Source organism: Fistularia commersonii, chromosome 26 (genome assembly GCF_037954325.1).
Source record: "Fistularia commersonii isolate RoL2024-O1a breed Wild chromosome 26, RoL_Fcom_v1.0, whole genome shotgun sequence".
Lineage (NCBI taxonomy): Eukaryota > Metazoa > Chordata > Actinopteri > Syngnathiformes > Fistulariidae > Fistularia > Fistularia commersonii.
Window position 1 is genome coordinate 13903344 of NC_141309.1, and position 16362 is coordinate 13919705.

A 16362-nucleotide genomic window follows, 5' to 3' on the forward strand; every position below is an offset into this window, starting at 1 on the left:
TTTCTGTTACGTATGACTAAAATCATACAGATAGAGTGCTTTATAAAAGCAGATTTACTGCTTGATGTCTTTGACCGGCTATATTATCAACCAATGAAGTGTTTAAATGTGACTTGAAATCATTTAAATTATTTGGTAGACACATTTATTTTTGAAAGATCTTCATAAAGCACCATGAATTTTTGCAATGTGGAATCACAAAAAGATCCCAAAATTAAACTGGCATACATCAACAGAGGTTATCCTATGTTTGTATTGCAGAAGATGTAATTAATTTTTATTGCCTTATTTTACAAAAAGAAATAATAGATTTTTACTCCAAAGTAAATATGCTGTAAGGCTATCTGAGAATGACTCCAGATTGAGGTTGATTAAAATATGTTGAAAAATGTAAACCCTTGCTGCTTGTTTTGCCATCACTTTTCAAATTTCCAATTAACTGATATTTTTTTATTGAATGTCTTAAGCAACAGAAATGTGTCTGAATAAAAATGGTTAAACCAAGCTATACAAAAAAAAACTTCTTTGATGTTATTTCATGAACTACTTAGTGTTATCTTAAATCAGTGAGTGCTATTCAAACATCTGTATTGTTTCCTTTTTTCTTTCATAAGTAGACTGGGGTCGAACAGGTCTGCAGGGTCCTGCATTTATCCATTTTCTTTGTGAAATTATTAAATGCACCATGAATTTCTTGCTCTTGAAGTAGGTGAAGGACTATCATGTTGGACGTCTTGCGTTCAGATAATGAATTGCACTGAAAAGAAGACAAGATACCAGAGCTCCTGAAGGATGACCCCCTCCCCCCCTCCATCTTTACAGCCGTCATTAGTGACTCATGTCCATCCAGGGTGGAGACAAGTGCTGTGATTTTCAGTCATGAAATGGGGCAACAACCCCCCCATTTTCATGCTTTGTAAGGCTCATTGAGATGAAGAATGAGGGCTGTGCAATGCTTTATGATGCTAGTGGGTAAACCCCGGCAGTTGAACTGGAGTCTCGGTAATATGGGACCTTTAATGCATGCTGGGCCCATCGAAACCACACAGTGGTGCTCGTTACATCCACAAAGGGCAAATACAAATAAACACCCCAACTCCATGATGCACTGGTTCCCAGAGCTGCTCGGCTCGCCAGTATTCAGATGTTTATAGTGAGACTTTACATAAATGTACAGAATATAGCTGGAAAAAGCAGGGATGGGTGTTTTGCTTGTTTTATCGATGCTTACTATTTGTAATTTCTTTAGTGGCTCCCATGTACACACCTGCCAGGAGTAATTGTGTTGCATCCGTTGTCAGTCTTGCCCATCCTTCCTGCATAGATGTGCTACTTGGTTGGGAACCCATATTTCATGGCAAATAATGCTTAATTTCTTGTTCTCTCCCAGTTTCAGCAACAATAGCACACATTTTAAACAGGTGTTTTAAAATATTTTAGAGGGGGAAGCAAATTGTATCTTTGTTTCTTTGCTATTATTGAGTGGTGCTTTGTGTTCCTGTACTGATCTGAAATAGCAATATGTGATTACAACTCTACATGTTTTAATCGGGTATGTTTTTCACTTGCAACATAATCTTTTCTTCAGTGAAACTCTACTGATGTTGAAAATAAATGAGATATGAAAAGGCATACTCATCTGAAAAAAACTACTTCTAATGGAGTGGAAGGACAGAAAAAGATAATTGGCATTGACGATTATAATGTTTAAAGCTGAGAGATTTCTAAAGTTATGTGCAGATTTAAAAAAAACAACTCACAAATTCACATCTCAAAGAGGAAGGAGACCAGATAAATTTAGGACTTTATTCTGAGATTACATTACATTCAGATGACAGAAATAACTTGCATACTTAGGGTTAAAACAATTTTTTTCTTTTTTACAAAAATAATATATACATTTCTAGGAAGGATGAAATACAAAATAAATAGACAATAAAACAAGGTCTCCAGTATGTCATTGCATACTTCAGTTCAACACAACTACAGTCTCAATGCTGCCAGTGGGAACAAAGGAAGTGAAAGAAAATAGCATCATCCAGATTTCTGGAAGGTCTTTCAGATCAACAGCAGGGGAAAATTCCCTCTTAGTCACCAGAGGTCCATCACCAGCAGGAATATGAGAACAGTGGGTACTGGCTCCACTCAGCCATGTTGCCATGGTGATAGCCATGGTGAACAGTTTGTGCGGCATAGTCAGTGGTCAGGTGGTGAGGAGGGGGGTACTGAGCTGGGCCTGGGCTGCTCCACTGAGGCAGGGGTGGCTCGGTGGTAAAAGGGCTGTAGATGTGATGGCCGAGAACAGCTGGTTTGGTGGACTGGGGCACCCCGTGATGTTCTTGAGGGTTCAGTAGTTGCTGGGGCCCACAGGGTTGGGGGCCAATCTCGTTGGTGCGCTGCTTTGTGGAGTCATGATCAGGGACAGTGGCGACATCCGCCACTCTGGACTCAAAGCTGCTTTGCCCTGATCCGCTGTTGCTGCTGCCGATGCTGGAGGAGGGAGAAGGGGACTTTCCATACTCATGGAACCTGGGGAGCAACAGAAGGATGGTCAGTTCCGCCTCTAATGACAGGAGGGGTCTCTTGGCTCACCGATCTTTCCCAGCATTCACCTGTAAGGCTGGTAGGATGCTGGAGCAGGAACCAGCTGCTCTGTGTTGTAAATGTCACGGCCGTCTGTCGCAGCAGGTGATTCAGTTCTCACACTCTGATCCCTGTCAGAAGCCCAGGGTGAGTAACGCTCCTCCTTCACTGCATCAGCCTCCTTCCTTTTGGGCAGGTCTCCTTCTTCTACCTGATAACCCTCATATGACGACCGGCAGAAATCTGCAGACACAAACAAAAAACAGTAGGCCGATAATTCCATTCCACACTAAAACAATTCCAGCACTTCCCATAGCATGTTAATTTTTTCCTGTAGACGATCAAAGCTAAGTCGTGTCCAAATCAATAGGTTGGTTTATTCTTTGTGAGACCAAGAAACGTAATACCTGTTGCTGGACTTTCCTCTTCAGAGTCTCTGTTCAAAAGGTCTGACATCTTGGCTTGTTTCTCCGGGCAGCTTGGGTTTTTGTTTGCACGTCTGTGAAAAATTGAAATGAGACAACCTTTTCAGTAAGGTCATTTTAAATGGTGAAGCAACGGGGGGGTCAAACTGATTTATAATACCAGCGCCAACCTTTTCTTTGTTGTGCCTTCATCCCGGAAACCTTTTGCAAATGGATTGTGATCAATCTTCAGCTTTGTTATCTGTGAAAGAGAAAAGGTGGAGGCCACAGAGTCAGTTAACATCTCAGCAAACCATAGCAACCCACTGGTCACTTCCACTGGTTTGCAGAGATGGAAACCCACCTTTGTGTTTTGGTAGGCAGTGACTGCTGTGAATGACATCTCAGGGAAAGTGAAGGTCTGGAAAACACTCCAGCGGACGCTGAAGAGGTCATCTGCCTGAACAATGTGGAAGCGTGGGTGGTAGCGATGCATTGAGTGCAAAATGATCTGTAGATGAGAGGAGAGGCCGCCGTGGTTTGTTAATCTTTCTTACGTTTCTTGCGAAGACGCGGAGACCGACAGGCAAAACTGTAGAAGGGCTAGGACTTACGTGGCCGTGCTGGTCAAGTGTATTATTGGTTAGCTTGAGTTTGAGGAAGGAGACCGATTGCTTCATCCAGTGACTCCCCGGGGCTGGAGAGTCAGGATGGAGGTAAGTCCTGCAGGGAGGCTGAGGCTCCGCTTTTCCTGCCACCTCCCATTTGTCTTTATTCCACTGTAGGAAGGAGACAGATTGTCAGGGTATCATTAAAGGGCAATCTGTCATACAGAGAGGGGTGAGTGACAGAGAGAGCGTCATCTCTCCTTCCCACAGTGAGAGAATGATGATAGATGGGAGAGCGATGGCTGGCCGGTACCACCCACAGAGATTCGGGGGAATACAGTGGTATCCCAGCAGGGGATAGAAAAACAGGAAGAGATAGCTCCCTTTGATGTACGATGTCAGGGGGAGGAGGAGGAGGAGGGTGATAAATAGAGACCGTCTTGTCTGAGGGTGGGGGGTGGCAGACAAATCTACAGCCGAAGCCCCAAACAAAGTCACACCTTGTTTCTTTTGATTAAATGTAAAATTCAGTTTCCTTTTAATTTTGCTTACCTTATACCTGAAACCATCCTCAGGTACCATATCTACCAGCAAGATGTACTTGGCGCATGGAATAAGACCCGATAGATTCACTTTACAGTGTGGAAACATTCTCCTGAAAAACACATGTGAAAAACAAAGTAAACTCAAGAACAACAGGGCAGGGACTGTTTTCTTGTATTTGACTTTCCTCTTACTGTACCTGCCCGGTTTTGTGATAATCATCTCTGTGCCAATCTCATGAAAGGTCTTCCAGAGTTCAGGGTCCTCCAGAGTCATCCTGATGTTGCCCTGGAGATAGGCATCAGGCCCTGCGGCCATGGTTGAGGGAGGAGGGCCACTGAAGTTGCCCTTCAAGTCTGGAGCAGAAGTATCACAGGCGCATTAGCCTGAGAAGTTTTCACTAGAGGCATCCAAGATGAGACTGTCAAAAGTGTGGGAACACTTACCTCTGATGGACTGCATTCTTCAGGCTGAGTGGCGGGACAGAGACACGCTTCATGCACAGAGGACCTACAAGAAATCCAAGTGGTATCCAGTGATATTCTTCAGCTCAACTCTGACCGCTTTGCTTCCTCTCATGCAAAAACAAAGTCCAATTTGGAAATAACTTGAAAGTCTGATGAAGTCTTATTGCAAGAAGTCCTGCAAGGTTGAGTGACCATGACTTTTAAGGGGCTCCTGCAGTGGGTGGGGTCAAGATAGCCATTCCCATCTTTGAAGTGGCACAATGATGAGTCAGTGTCCCACTGTGATTGGAGGATGGTGGAAAATCAAAGAGACTTAACAGAGTCTTGATACCGTCCCCACAGGAAGGGGGATGGAGGAAATGCATCTTTATTAACTGCTAAGAGACTTTAAAACAAATATGGATGCAGTTCAGGACCGGCCGCGGCACCAGAATCGGTGTCAATATCCTTAACACAGACATTGCTGCAGACAAAAATACCATTAATGTGTAAATGGCCTCTTCTCTTAATATGGCAAAATAAATAAAAAGGCAGTAAGACATTATATTTACAAATCAGTCTATACGCAGTAACTGAATTTATTTACTTTCTTTGTCTTTACTTAAGACGTTCTTTTGACATGTTTGCTTATGGTGCCATTTTAAATTGATGAATCTGCAAGACATTTTCTGTTGTTAGAAATATGATAATCAACACACTCCTTCAACTCCACCAGAGAAATTATGAACGGGGAGGGACGCTTTATAAACCCATAATGGTGTGATGATAACATGCATTCTTACCACAGGTAACTTTTACCTGGGGGCGTCCTCTGAGGCCTGCAGGATTTCCAGCAGTAGGGGGGTTGTGTATTGGGGTGGCTAGACAGGCCCATGCTCTGCTACATAATCTCATCAAGCTGAAAGGGGCTAGTTTCTGCATTTGGTGAAAGCGTGTGTATAGGCTAGCAATTAACAACCAGTTAGCACTACAAGCCCAAGTCAGGGCTGAATGGCACAGGAGGGACAGATAATAAAGACCTGCCACAACTACCCCGACTGTCCTCCCACCAGCAAACCTTTCGGCAAGCCCAAGGCGTCATTCATTGGCTCGTCTAATACCACGCTATCAACAAATCACACACAACGTGGGCCTAAGCGGAGTGTCTTCTTCTGGTTTTCACTGGCATAGAAATTTGAATTTAAGTGAGTTTCGTGACTCATTCAACCACTTCCTGGCGTGGGCACACCATTTCCACTCACATTGTATTCATGTCTCTGCATATTGCATACAATGTCTTCTTTCCTAATTCTATGGAGAACACATCAGAATCGCTACTGTATGGAGCAATGCCTGCTTTGTTGAAATAACCACAGTTTCAAAAACAGCATCTCACTCTGCAGGCTCAGCAGTTAGGTCGTAAAGACGTTTTCACAGCTAAAGAGAGTCCCCTGTGAAAATATTGAGGACCTGGTTTCACACTCCTGCGCTGATCGATGCAGAATAAAGAGGATAATAATGTTGAGCTTGTAATGATGCACTTTCAGAAACAATCATTTCACATCTTGCCGACGTTAAATTCCCCACTCTGTCCTAAGTAGAGGAACTTTGTTGTGTAACCTTGACCTTGAAGAAACATGGTGCATTTTTATCTTTAATATGTGAAACAAGTTGTTTTTGAGGAATGATTAACTGACAGTTAAGCGTTGCTCTTCTCGCTTGGCCAGTTTCTTGGGTCTGACAGCTTTCACAGACAGGAAAATCATGATGCTGTGAGAAAAAGAGAGCTTTGATGTTGAAATAAACAGGTAATGAGTTACAAGCCCAGACTGGATCACAGACCACGAGTAATCTCGCGCACTAAAGTAAGCAAATCAAAAAGTCTTTTTTCAGAGTTCCCACTGGCTAATACTGACAAGGAAAAGCCCTCACGGAGTCACAGCTTAGGTGTACATTTCAGCAGTGTCAGTGTCAATCCCATAATGGTGTGGCTTGGGAGATGGTTGGAGAGGCCTCAGGAGAACATGGCCCAGGGGCAAAAACTGACAGGCAGCTCTTCTATGTGGAGCAGCGAGTTTTGACCAGTTTAAACAGACTGAGACATGAGGCATAGGTGCATGGAGAGACTGCACCCTGCTGGATTCTGATGGCAGCCTTCTCAGAATATAAATCCTATCATATACAGGGGATCCACGTTGAATGACGTGAAATAAATGATGGTAAATATCTTGAATATTAATATATGATCTAAGGTCCAAAGTGGCCGCTGGTCTTACTGTGTCTCCCTGCAGATCACCTTTCGTGCTGATGGTCCACTTCCCAGGTGTCAGTCTTTGGCCATTTGCTTTAACTGCACAGATCCTCTTGTGCTCAACAGTTAACAGCTGCCAATATACAGCCGGGCAGAGGATCAGACGGCACTCTAGCAGCCCAATAAAGAGCCCCCGGAGTGGACTGACGAGAAATCTCACACCCCTCTCTCACATTAGTCATGCAGCATGCCCTTTTGATGCTTAATTGGCCACTTGGAGGGGTTTGGAGTGATAGAAGCCTCATGATGTCACAGGGGGCCCACCAATCTAATTGGCAAGGGAAATATCAGTTCATTTTATGTACTTTGCATTGAACCAAAGCATCATCTCCATGTTTGTAACCAGGGATGAGTCTAGGGGTCTGCTTGCAAAACACTGAGGCGTTGTGTCAGCATATTGTAGATATGATAATTAATCAGATCTCACTGGTGGTGGAAGAAGTGATAATCTCTTATACCTTTAGCATGTTAGACAGCCATAGCTTACATAAACATTGAGGGGGATTTACACATCAGTAGTTTATGCCCAAGTCAGCTCACATTTGGTCCCAACATAAGAAAACAAACCTCAGATCTAGCTTGCCTGGCAAAGGGGCAAATGACAACTTCACAACACCTCATAAGAAACTCCTGGAAGTTGCTAATGAAGACTAATGACTTCCCTCGTGTCGCAGACTTCGCACCCAAGTGTACAAGCCCTTTGACCACAAAGTTCATGTGGTCAGCAGGGTGGTCTGTTGGTAGCAGGATTCAAAAACACCACAATGAACACGCCAACATACTCCTTTCTCCTCCTGTCGTAGCGCTCACAATAACGGAGTGGCAGTTCACACAAGCAGACTCCTCAAGTTCCAACGTAAATCATACAGAAAATGCATACATGGACAAAAATGAGGCATTAAAAAATATTTCTTTATATATTTTTTGAAATGATTCCCTTGTTGCTTTGGAAGCAGATTTCTTCCCCTTTTGATTTTTCAATCTCTATTGATTTTGGCTGATTTCTTGGTGTAATTGCTTTCTTCAGAATTTTCTGGGATAAAACCTTCCTACTTTTTTCTGGCAAATTCATGGGATGTAATGCAGATTTTTCTGTTTCTTTTTAATAGATTTAACAGCTTACACGAATTAATTACACTCTACTGATTCAAAGGAAGCCTCACCAAATTGTTGATGGAAATATTTAGCGAGAAAAAAGTGTAAATGTTACAACAAGATTTGTCAGATGTTCTTTCTTAACTTAAGCTTTGACATTTCATATACCACTAGAATAGAATCATATGTCAAATATATCATTGTTTATCAGAGAACGTTATCTCAGGTTCTGGAATGTGACTCGCTACATGGGAAGCCGAGTCATCGTGAGTCAGCTACTTCAGTTCAGAACTCGAATGTGTTTTCTGTTGTGTCACCTTCCTGGAGGAACATGGACAGCATAAGCCATCAAACGTCTTCTTATATTGTTATGTACCAGAAGTTAAAGTACATTGAACGAAATGTTGCACGTTGCCATCTTGATTTAACTGTATACCTGAGAGTGTATTTAATAATCTTTGTTTCGACTGATGTTTTGATTTTTAGGTTGTCATTGATGTCAAGCAAAATACTGTATATTCAGAAATGAGAACAAAGTAGTCTTAGATTATTTGTTCTCCCCCTTCATAATCTTATAAGATTCAATAATTGCAATTCATGTATGTGGATAAAGGCATCATCATAAATCAAAGACAAAGACACTAATATCTGCCTTATTGGCCACCACTGGACAATTTGCACAAGATTATATTAAAAGACAGAAATGGTCAAAGTTAACGTTTTCAAATGAATGAACACATTTACGTGTAACCCTTATTAAGAAAAAATCTGCATGTTAAAATCCCTAAAGAAATCCTAGATTAGAAGGAATTTTCTTTTCTAAACATTGCGAAGATTTCTTTGTGGATCTGGTAGGCTGCAAGAAGGGAAAAATTGACAGCAGACAAAGGTTTTGTCTTAAATCAGTCATGAAGATGAGCCTTTCTACTATGTTATCAATGTGCATTGTCTCTTTAAATGAATTAAGTACTAGCCAAAGTTGTACTATGTGAAGTTGTTACATCTCTAAATTGGAAGCAACACTTCTCATCAGCTAATGGCTATAGAAAATCATTAATTACATTTTGACATGTTTATTCTATGAAAAATTACTTTGAAAATTAATTCTTATGTTTTCTGACCTCCATGGACTTCATGAATAATTCTTGAGCAAAGACATAAAAAAAAGAATAATGAACCACCTGGGGCAAGCAAAACATTACAAATGAACAGGATTTTAATATTTAAGATGAAAGTGAAAGTTTTACTGTTAGGTTACAGAACCAGAAACTGTGAAAGACAATTTTTGGAACAGATTCAGGAGGCTTGGAATTCTGCTCCTGCTTCATAAAGTCAAATAATTACAGGTAAGAATGATTTGGTGAACCAGCATGCAATTTGCTCCCATAGCTCTTATTCACGACAGCCACAGACAGCATTAGCAAACAGAAATACCAGGATGTCCTGGATGCAGGGATCCTGTGAGGTAACATTTCATGCACACTTGGATGCTATTTTAAGTAGCACAACATATACTGTATGCGGTTGTCAAATACATTTTTGGTTAGACATCTATAATGCATTCACTCCCGACAAAACAGTTCACCTCATCGCTGCGGTACATTCCAAGATGTTCAGAACGATAGAAAATTATCTTACAAGCAAAAGAACTATAATATTCAAATAAAATATGAAGTTCTCTTTTATATTAAGGATGAGCATTTACAATTATTGATTTAAGTCCTTTTTTAAAAATCCTTTTCAGACAGCTCTCAAGAAACATAATCCGTAAATATCTTTCTTTTTATAGAAAACAATCTGTAAAAAAACATTCTGTTGTCTTCCACTGAGTTCAACTTGAATTGTGACATTTACCAAATGCTTCTAAAGGAAAGGCATCAAGATTTAAGTGGCTGCCTCAGGGCATATTTCCACTCCACTGAACTCAGATAAACTCAGCGTGTTTCCTGAGTTAACTGGAATTGAAATGACCCTCACACTCTCACAGGTGCACATCAGTCTTTAGCTATACACACACAATGCAACCAAGTCAAAATATTGGAAAGATATTGGATTAGGATATGTACAAAACTAATTCTAATAACCTTTTCCTCATATCAGTCATATCAGTGCTGGTGTCAGGGTGTCTTTCGAGTAACAACTGCCCCCCTTCGCTACAAATGCACCCAAATCGGAAACTATATGCAGGGCAAAATATTACAAGAAATATAGCGAGTATAAAAATAGCACAAAATTCAGTGGTAACTGAGAAACATCTCAAATGTTAAGTGTAAACATTTCCAATCTGCTACAGGTTGTGAGGCTGTGTGGCATGTTGGCTCCACATTAGCTGTATACCTCAGATGCAGCTGATTGTCCTCATTTCCCCCCTTGCTCCTTGATATAACACAATGCACATGTAGTGCGGATGAAATTCTCATGCCGAAAGTGTTACTGAGTGTCTGAGGCTGAGGTACCTCAGTTTGATGAGTTCTGCAAGTAAGGATTAAGCTGCAGCTTGGAGATACAATTATCACTCAACATAGAAAAAGATGCATGAATATTGGCTGATTGGCGTTAAAGGCTACAAGTCATTCAAATCCAAATCCATCGTTTGCCAGGAGAAGCTGCAATATGCATGAACGGCACACCTTAACAACATGCTGTGAAACCAAAAGCTGTGGTCTGTCAAACACACCATCCCAGAGAAAAACATTGATGTGACAACCAACAGAATTACTGCAATTTTTAAGTTAACAAGAGGGAGTGATGCGTTAAAGACAGCTGCAGTGACAGTGGCCCAGAGAGGCAAAGTCTGGACTTTTCTGACTCGCACATGACGCCCAACAAGCTCAGATGTCCATGTAGTCTTCCTCCTCGTCTGACTCGCTCTCCAGAGACGACTCCTGGCTTGACATCTCTTGCACTTCCAGCGACGGCTGGCTAAGAGTGTCCTTTTTCACCGTGGCTGCAGACTGAGACGACAGGATGACGTTCTGTGTGGGGAGCAGAGAGCAGGGGTTACTGCAGAAAATGTACGCTGCTCATTTACAAAGGCACAACACAATCGTCATACCTTTAGCCTCTGTTTAGTTTCCTCTGAGATGCTGCCTTTGGGGGAGAGGAGTGTGGGTGTCGGAGGTGTTACTGTGATTTCTGGGGGGAACTTAGTGACAGTGGAAGGGATGAAAAGCTTTGGCATGTTTGCTGGGACTCGGGAGCGGATGCGGCTGGGGTCTGGAAGCTTTAGCTGCTCAGTGCTGGCATTGTGCGGCTGGTCTGAGGGACAACAAATAAATTATAAAACTTTGGCTTTTACTTAGTTATATAATTAATCATTCCATAAATCCTCTTGTCACACTTCTGAATTTGAGTTGAAGGGCTGGGAATAAGCAGAATAAATGGTACTACAAATATTATATGGACAGATATTATCCATCATCAATTACTTTAATAGACTGTCAAAAACAAAACTCTTTTTCGCAATCAATCATCTTGCCCGGTAAGAAGTAAACACCAGAATTTTGAAGGAAAAAAAAAAACCTAGTCATATTGCTCACCTGAGGGCACAGCAAGGCCACATTCATACTGCTTTGTGAGAATGAAGCTACAGGAATGTGGTGATAACTGGCTGAAGAGCTCTTTCCTGAAAGTTTAGAAAGCCGGTTCTAACCTGGGCAGGGTTGGGTGGTGCTACATGTGGCAACTTCCTCCTGGAACCATCCTAGGGCTGACTCTTGGGCCTGGGAGACCGTTGCCAGTTTCATCTTCTGACAAAGGTGAGACTCCTGCTGTCGGTACAAAAGTCGCTCAGAGGGATCCTCCCGCTCCTCTATGACGAAAAAAAACATAAATGTTACAAAACAAAACACACATTTATACTCATACTTTCGGAGAACTTTCTGATGTAAATACATGTGTTTCAACCATTTCCACAAAGGTAAAGTTCAATAAAATACAATGACAACAATTGACAATCTAAAAATTTACATATTCTTTTAAAAACATATTTACATCATAACGCTTTGATAATGACATTTTAATCAGTACTAAACTAACAAATATGAAGAATTACATATGCAAACAGGACATGTCTGCTGTAAGAAACACTAAACAATATATGAAATAGCAAAAATTAGCCAAATGGCAATTCTAAATACACTGCTGATATTTGCAGCCCTGAAGTGTATAGCTTATTCCAGTTGAAATTAGGTACACGCAGATATCATTTGCTGGAGGTGATCATGTATCATGAAGGATAAACGTGGCTGCCAGCTGCAAAATATGACCCATCTATGCAAGGGACAACTGGGGGAGCTCCCATTCATTACAGATTTAAAATATGAAAAAAGGAAACAAATACTGCATCGAATACAGGGATTGCTGTCTTCAGGCTCCTCAAATGATTGTGGACTAAAACTAAAATTAAGCAAATAAGCGGATTTTATACATCAAATACACTACTACTAAATGCATATAAATTCAAGTTTTCAGATAAGAACACGGACTCAGAATAGTGCGCACGGCACAAAGCAGGAAACAAAACCGCACCATTACAACATTGACTCTTACATACTCTTTCGTACAATTTATTTTCCTCCTGCCCTGTTATTTTTCTACTCCCCTTCTCCTGCAGTTTGTGTTACTCTGAATTTGTTTTCACCTGTTTTGTATTTTAATGTTGCTGTACTGTTTTAACTTGGCTCTTGAACTTTGTTTTAATAGTCAAGGCAAACCAAGAGTTGCAAATTAAGCCTTGGGTAGAGACCTGCTGGTTTTGTTAATTATATGAAATATTTAATGCATTTGTTCCTGTTCAACAAATGTATGAAGAAACTAAATCAATAAAAAATGTTTTTTTTCCAAATGCCCATCTAGGTCTTCCTCTTAAAATATGTTACAAACAGCAACTACATCCATCAGTAAAATTCATTTGTATGAGACAATATTTTGTAACACCTAAAAACATTTTTTTGCCGTAAAACTTGTGGAAAATTGACAAACAAAAGATAAACAAGGGCACCAACTAGTGTTATATAATAGATCTGCAGAAGGCCAGAAGCGCCCTCTGCTGGTCACATGATGACAGCTAGACAGCATTTTTCTGTACAGGACTGGGATTTCCACAAAATGAGCAATCGGTTTAATCAAGGGAATTGCAAATTAGCAGGGATGTAGAATAATTCATACTTAGCAATAAAACGTGTTCACATGGATATCGTGAACCAACCCTTTGTTGTCAATTAAATAGTTGTACCTGTGGGAGGCATAAAAGACACGGCTGCTGCAGGGTGACACGTTGGTCTCCTGTGCTGCTGTTGCTGTTGTTGTTGTTGCTGCTGCTGCTGCTGTTCGTGGAAGCCCAAAATCTGGGGTTTGGACAACTTGCTTAAGGGCTCACACACCACTTTGGCTTGGCTGTCCTGGGCAGACAGTGGATGGCACGTGGTATGACTCAGCAGGACAGATGTTGGTAAGGAGGCGGGAAAAAATATGTCTCGATGCTCCTTGGTGTATTTAGGTGTGGTTGGGGCATCACATGTGGCCTGTAGGAGAAAGAGCAAGATTAATAGTTCTGATGACCCATTACAGGGGGTTCCTTCAGCTTCCCTGTTGAAACAATGTGCTCCCAGAGTCAGTGATAAACAAACAACAGGAGTTGTAGATGATGCTACTGTTCACACAACGCACAGGCAGTATTAGTTAGAGGCACGTTCATGCAAAAAAAAAAAAAAAAACAAAAACAAAAAAAAAACAGCATCCTTCAGAGTTATGATGTTACTCCATCTTACTCTTACTCATAGACTTAGGTAACAGCAATGAACACGCCTTCACAACTATATTCTTTGCCACTTTTCAGGGTGTCCTTCTGAGGACCACTTATAAAACCTGAATAAACAGCCTGTGACAACAGCTCCTACAGCTGCTGCCATGGCAACACACAGAAGCACAGTTAAAAGAAAGACATATCATCTCTACTTTTCATTTTGAAATGGATGAACAGTTGATAAAAGCAAGCTCAATTAAGCCATTATATTAAATTCTTAATTTAAATTGTGTCAAAAGCCAAGTGAATTATGAATTTATACACATTAAAACATCTGTAAACTATAGTTCCTACATGATGCATGCAAGAGAAGTATGGTTTCTTGTTTGTCATGTTAGAGCATAATAATAATAATATCTCCCCAAATCGCCCCTCGGGGACAAAAAAAAGGTTTTTCTGATTCTGGTTGTAATCCAGATCAATATTTTAAAAACACTAAAAAATGCAGTAATTCGGCTACAGCACCTGACAATACGTTAGCACAAGATAACATTTTGATAACAGAGCTGTCATTCTATCTGTTGAAAGTTACAGTCAAAGTGAGCTCTCTATCTGAATGATTCATATGGCGTTCCCCACAGGATTCACAGAGCAGAGCATGGGCAAGTCAGATACATAAGACTAGGCTTCAGAAACCTTGACCATCCTTCACCCTTACACAAAGTGGCACAGCAGCTCCAAATCCAGTTTGATGATACATATATCATGAATAAAACAACCCCTAGCAAGGATACCAACAAGTCAGCTGAAGAGGCAAACAATGTAACTTATAGCATTGCAGCAAAGCTTGGAGCCAGCGAAGACCTCCATCAACTGCCGAACGTTTTGCACGATTGACCTGCTGGCGGCTGAACTGAGGTCTGAGCTTGTAATTTAGTTCTTAGCAATCACTGAAATTGGCCTTTGATGAGATGAAAACCAAGTATCTCCACTCTGATAGTAACGATAAAGTTAGAATATTCACATTCAGCAGATATACAGGGAGTAGAGCAGTTATAAAGAATGTAAGGTTAATTGGATTTTCATTTACTCATTGTAAATCTACAGTAAATATAAAGTATTTATACTTTTATATACTTAGCACCATGTTCGTTCCAATTAACACAGAGAGACACTGGATAGATAATTTATGGCTAAAATTACTGCACTGCAAAGCCGACAGAAGCAAAAAAGGCCATTGGATTATATGAATACATTTGACTCCTGTTGGACCCCAGGTCAGTCATGCCATCAAAACAAACACATCCGGGGTCTCATTCTGCACTTGTCAGGGCTTAAACTATTGTGAGACTCTATAAAAATCAGACATCCTCCCCAATTTAGACTATACAACTGCTATGAATGCCTGGAAGTAGAAAATGTCTTAACAATTTTGAAAGGAGCAGATGTCACATTTTATTCAAGCAGAAAATCCCACAGTTCTCGGATACCCGATAATCAGCAACTTGGAAGTAAAGTTTGTTTATGGTACATTGATGGTGAACTACTACTTATTTTCATAAAATAAAAACAAACACCTAAGAAAACAAAATTGTATTTTGCTCAGCTGGCCATATCATCTTTTGTTCTGAGTATGAATACACTGCATTGACTTATCAGACTGATGTCACAGATCTACTTGCTTCTCTGTCAGATAGCAGTGACCACAAAACTTCAACAATAAGATCAGTCTAAAGGAGGCATTGTCTTTTTTCTCACTGTCACATACATTCCAAGTAAATAATTAAGTTAAAAAAGTAAAAAAAAAAACCAACCCACACACTGATAGCTGGCAATAATGATAACTGTTGTTCCAAGTGTTTATTCTGGTTTCTTTTTCCAATCACTCTAAACAAGTGCTGCCAGCCACTAGGTCGCACTAGTAATCCCTGAATTGGCAGATGAAAATATAGGACACGGGACAACTGCCGTCTCAAAAATCTCTACACACACACACACACACACACACACACACACACACACACACACACACACACACACACACACACACACACACACACACACACACACACACACACACACACACACACACACACACAGGCCACTTTATTAAATACACCTGTCCAACTGCTCGTTAACTCTTAATTTCTAATCAGCCAATCATATGGCGGCAACTCAGTGCATTTAGGCATGTAGACATGGTCAAGACAATCTCCTGCAGTTCAAACCGAGCATCAGTATGGGGAAGAAAGGTGATTTTAGTGACTTTGAGCGTGGCATGGTTGTTGGTGCCAGAAGGGCTGGTCTGAGTATTTCAGAAACTGCTGATCTACTGGGATTTTCACGCACAACCATTTCTAGGGTTTACAGAGAATGGTCCGAAAAAGAAAAAATATCCAGTGCGCGGCAGTTCTGTGGGCGGAAATGCCTTGTTGATGTCAGAGGTCAGAGAAGAATGGCCAGACTGGTTCGAGCTGATAGAAAGGCAACAGCGACTCAAATAACCACCCGTTACAACCAAGGTAGGCAGAAGAGCATCTCTGAACGCACAATACGTCGAACTTTGAGGCAGATGGGCTACAGCAGCAGAAGACCACGCCGGGTGCCACTCCTTTCAGCTAAGAAC

The 16362-nt window shown here is 41.0% G+C and overlaps 2 protein-coding genes across 6 annotated transcripts in view; both read right to left on the reverse strand.

Annotated features, from left to right (window-relative positions):
* Positions 1-2105: 2105 nt before the first annotated feature.
* Positions 2106-4927, reverse strand: tbx16 (T-box transcription factor 16). The gene is made up of 9 exons (XM_086174029.1): positions 4585-4927; positions 4338-4494; positions 4148-4250; positions 3602-3766; positions 3352-3498; positions 3179-3249; positions 2991-3082; positions 2613-2826; positions 2106-2529 (listed from the first exon to the last, which is right to left on the reverse strand). The coding sequence occupies exons 1-9, from the start codon at positions 4598-4600 to the stop codon at positions 2106-2108; spliced, it is 1389 nt and encodes a 462-aa protein (XP_086030155.1). The 5' UTR covers positions 4601-4927.
* Positions 4928-9188: 4261 nt separating this feature from the next.
* The window catches only part of cabin1 (calcineurin binding protein 1), a 35737-nt gene continuing 28563 nt past the window's right edge, over positions 9189-16362 (reverse strand). For all 5 annotated transcript variants that reach the window (XM_086173420.1, XM_086173419.1, XM_086173418.1 and 2 more), the window contains 4 exons: positions 13227-13515; positions 11643-11801; positions 11046-11248; positions 9189-10965 (listed from right to left, as the gene is read on the reverse strand). In XM_086173420.1, coding sequence (XP_086029546.1) covers positions 10822-10965; positions 11046-11248; positions 11643-11801; positions 13227-13515 — 795 coding nt within the window. In that variant the 3' untranslated portion in view covers positions 9189-10821. The remainder of the gene's footprint in view (positions 10966-11045; positions 11249-11642; positions 11802-13226; positions 13516-16362) is intronic.

Excerpts from the sequence above, each read along its gene's own strand:
- tbx16 (XM_086174029.1), bottom strand. Across the intron at positions 3,499-3,601 it reads CACTTGACCAGCACGGCCAC|ATCATTTTGCACTCAATGCA; the intron begins GTAAGTCCTAGC and ends TCTCATCTACAG. Across the intron at positions 3,083-3,178 it reads GAAGGCACAACAAAGAAAAG|ACGTGCAAACAAAAACCCAA; the intron begins GTTGGCGCTGGT and ends AATTTTTCACAG.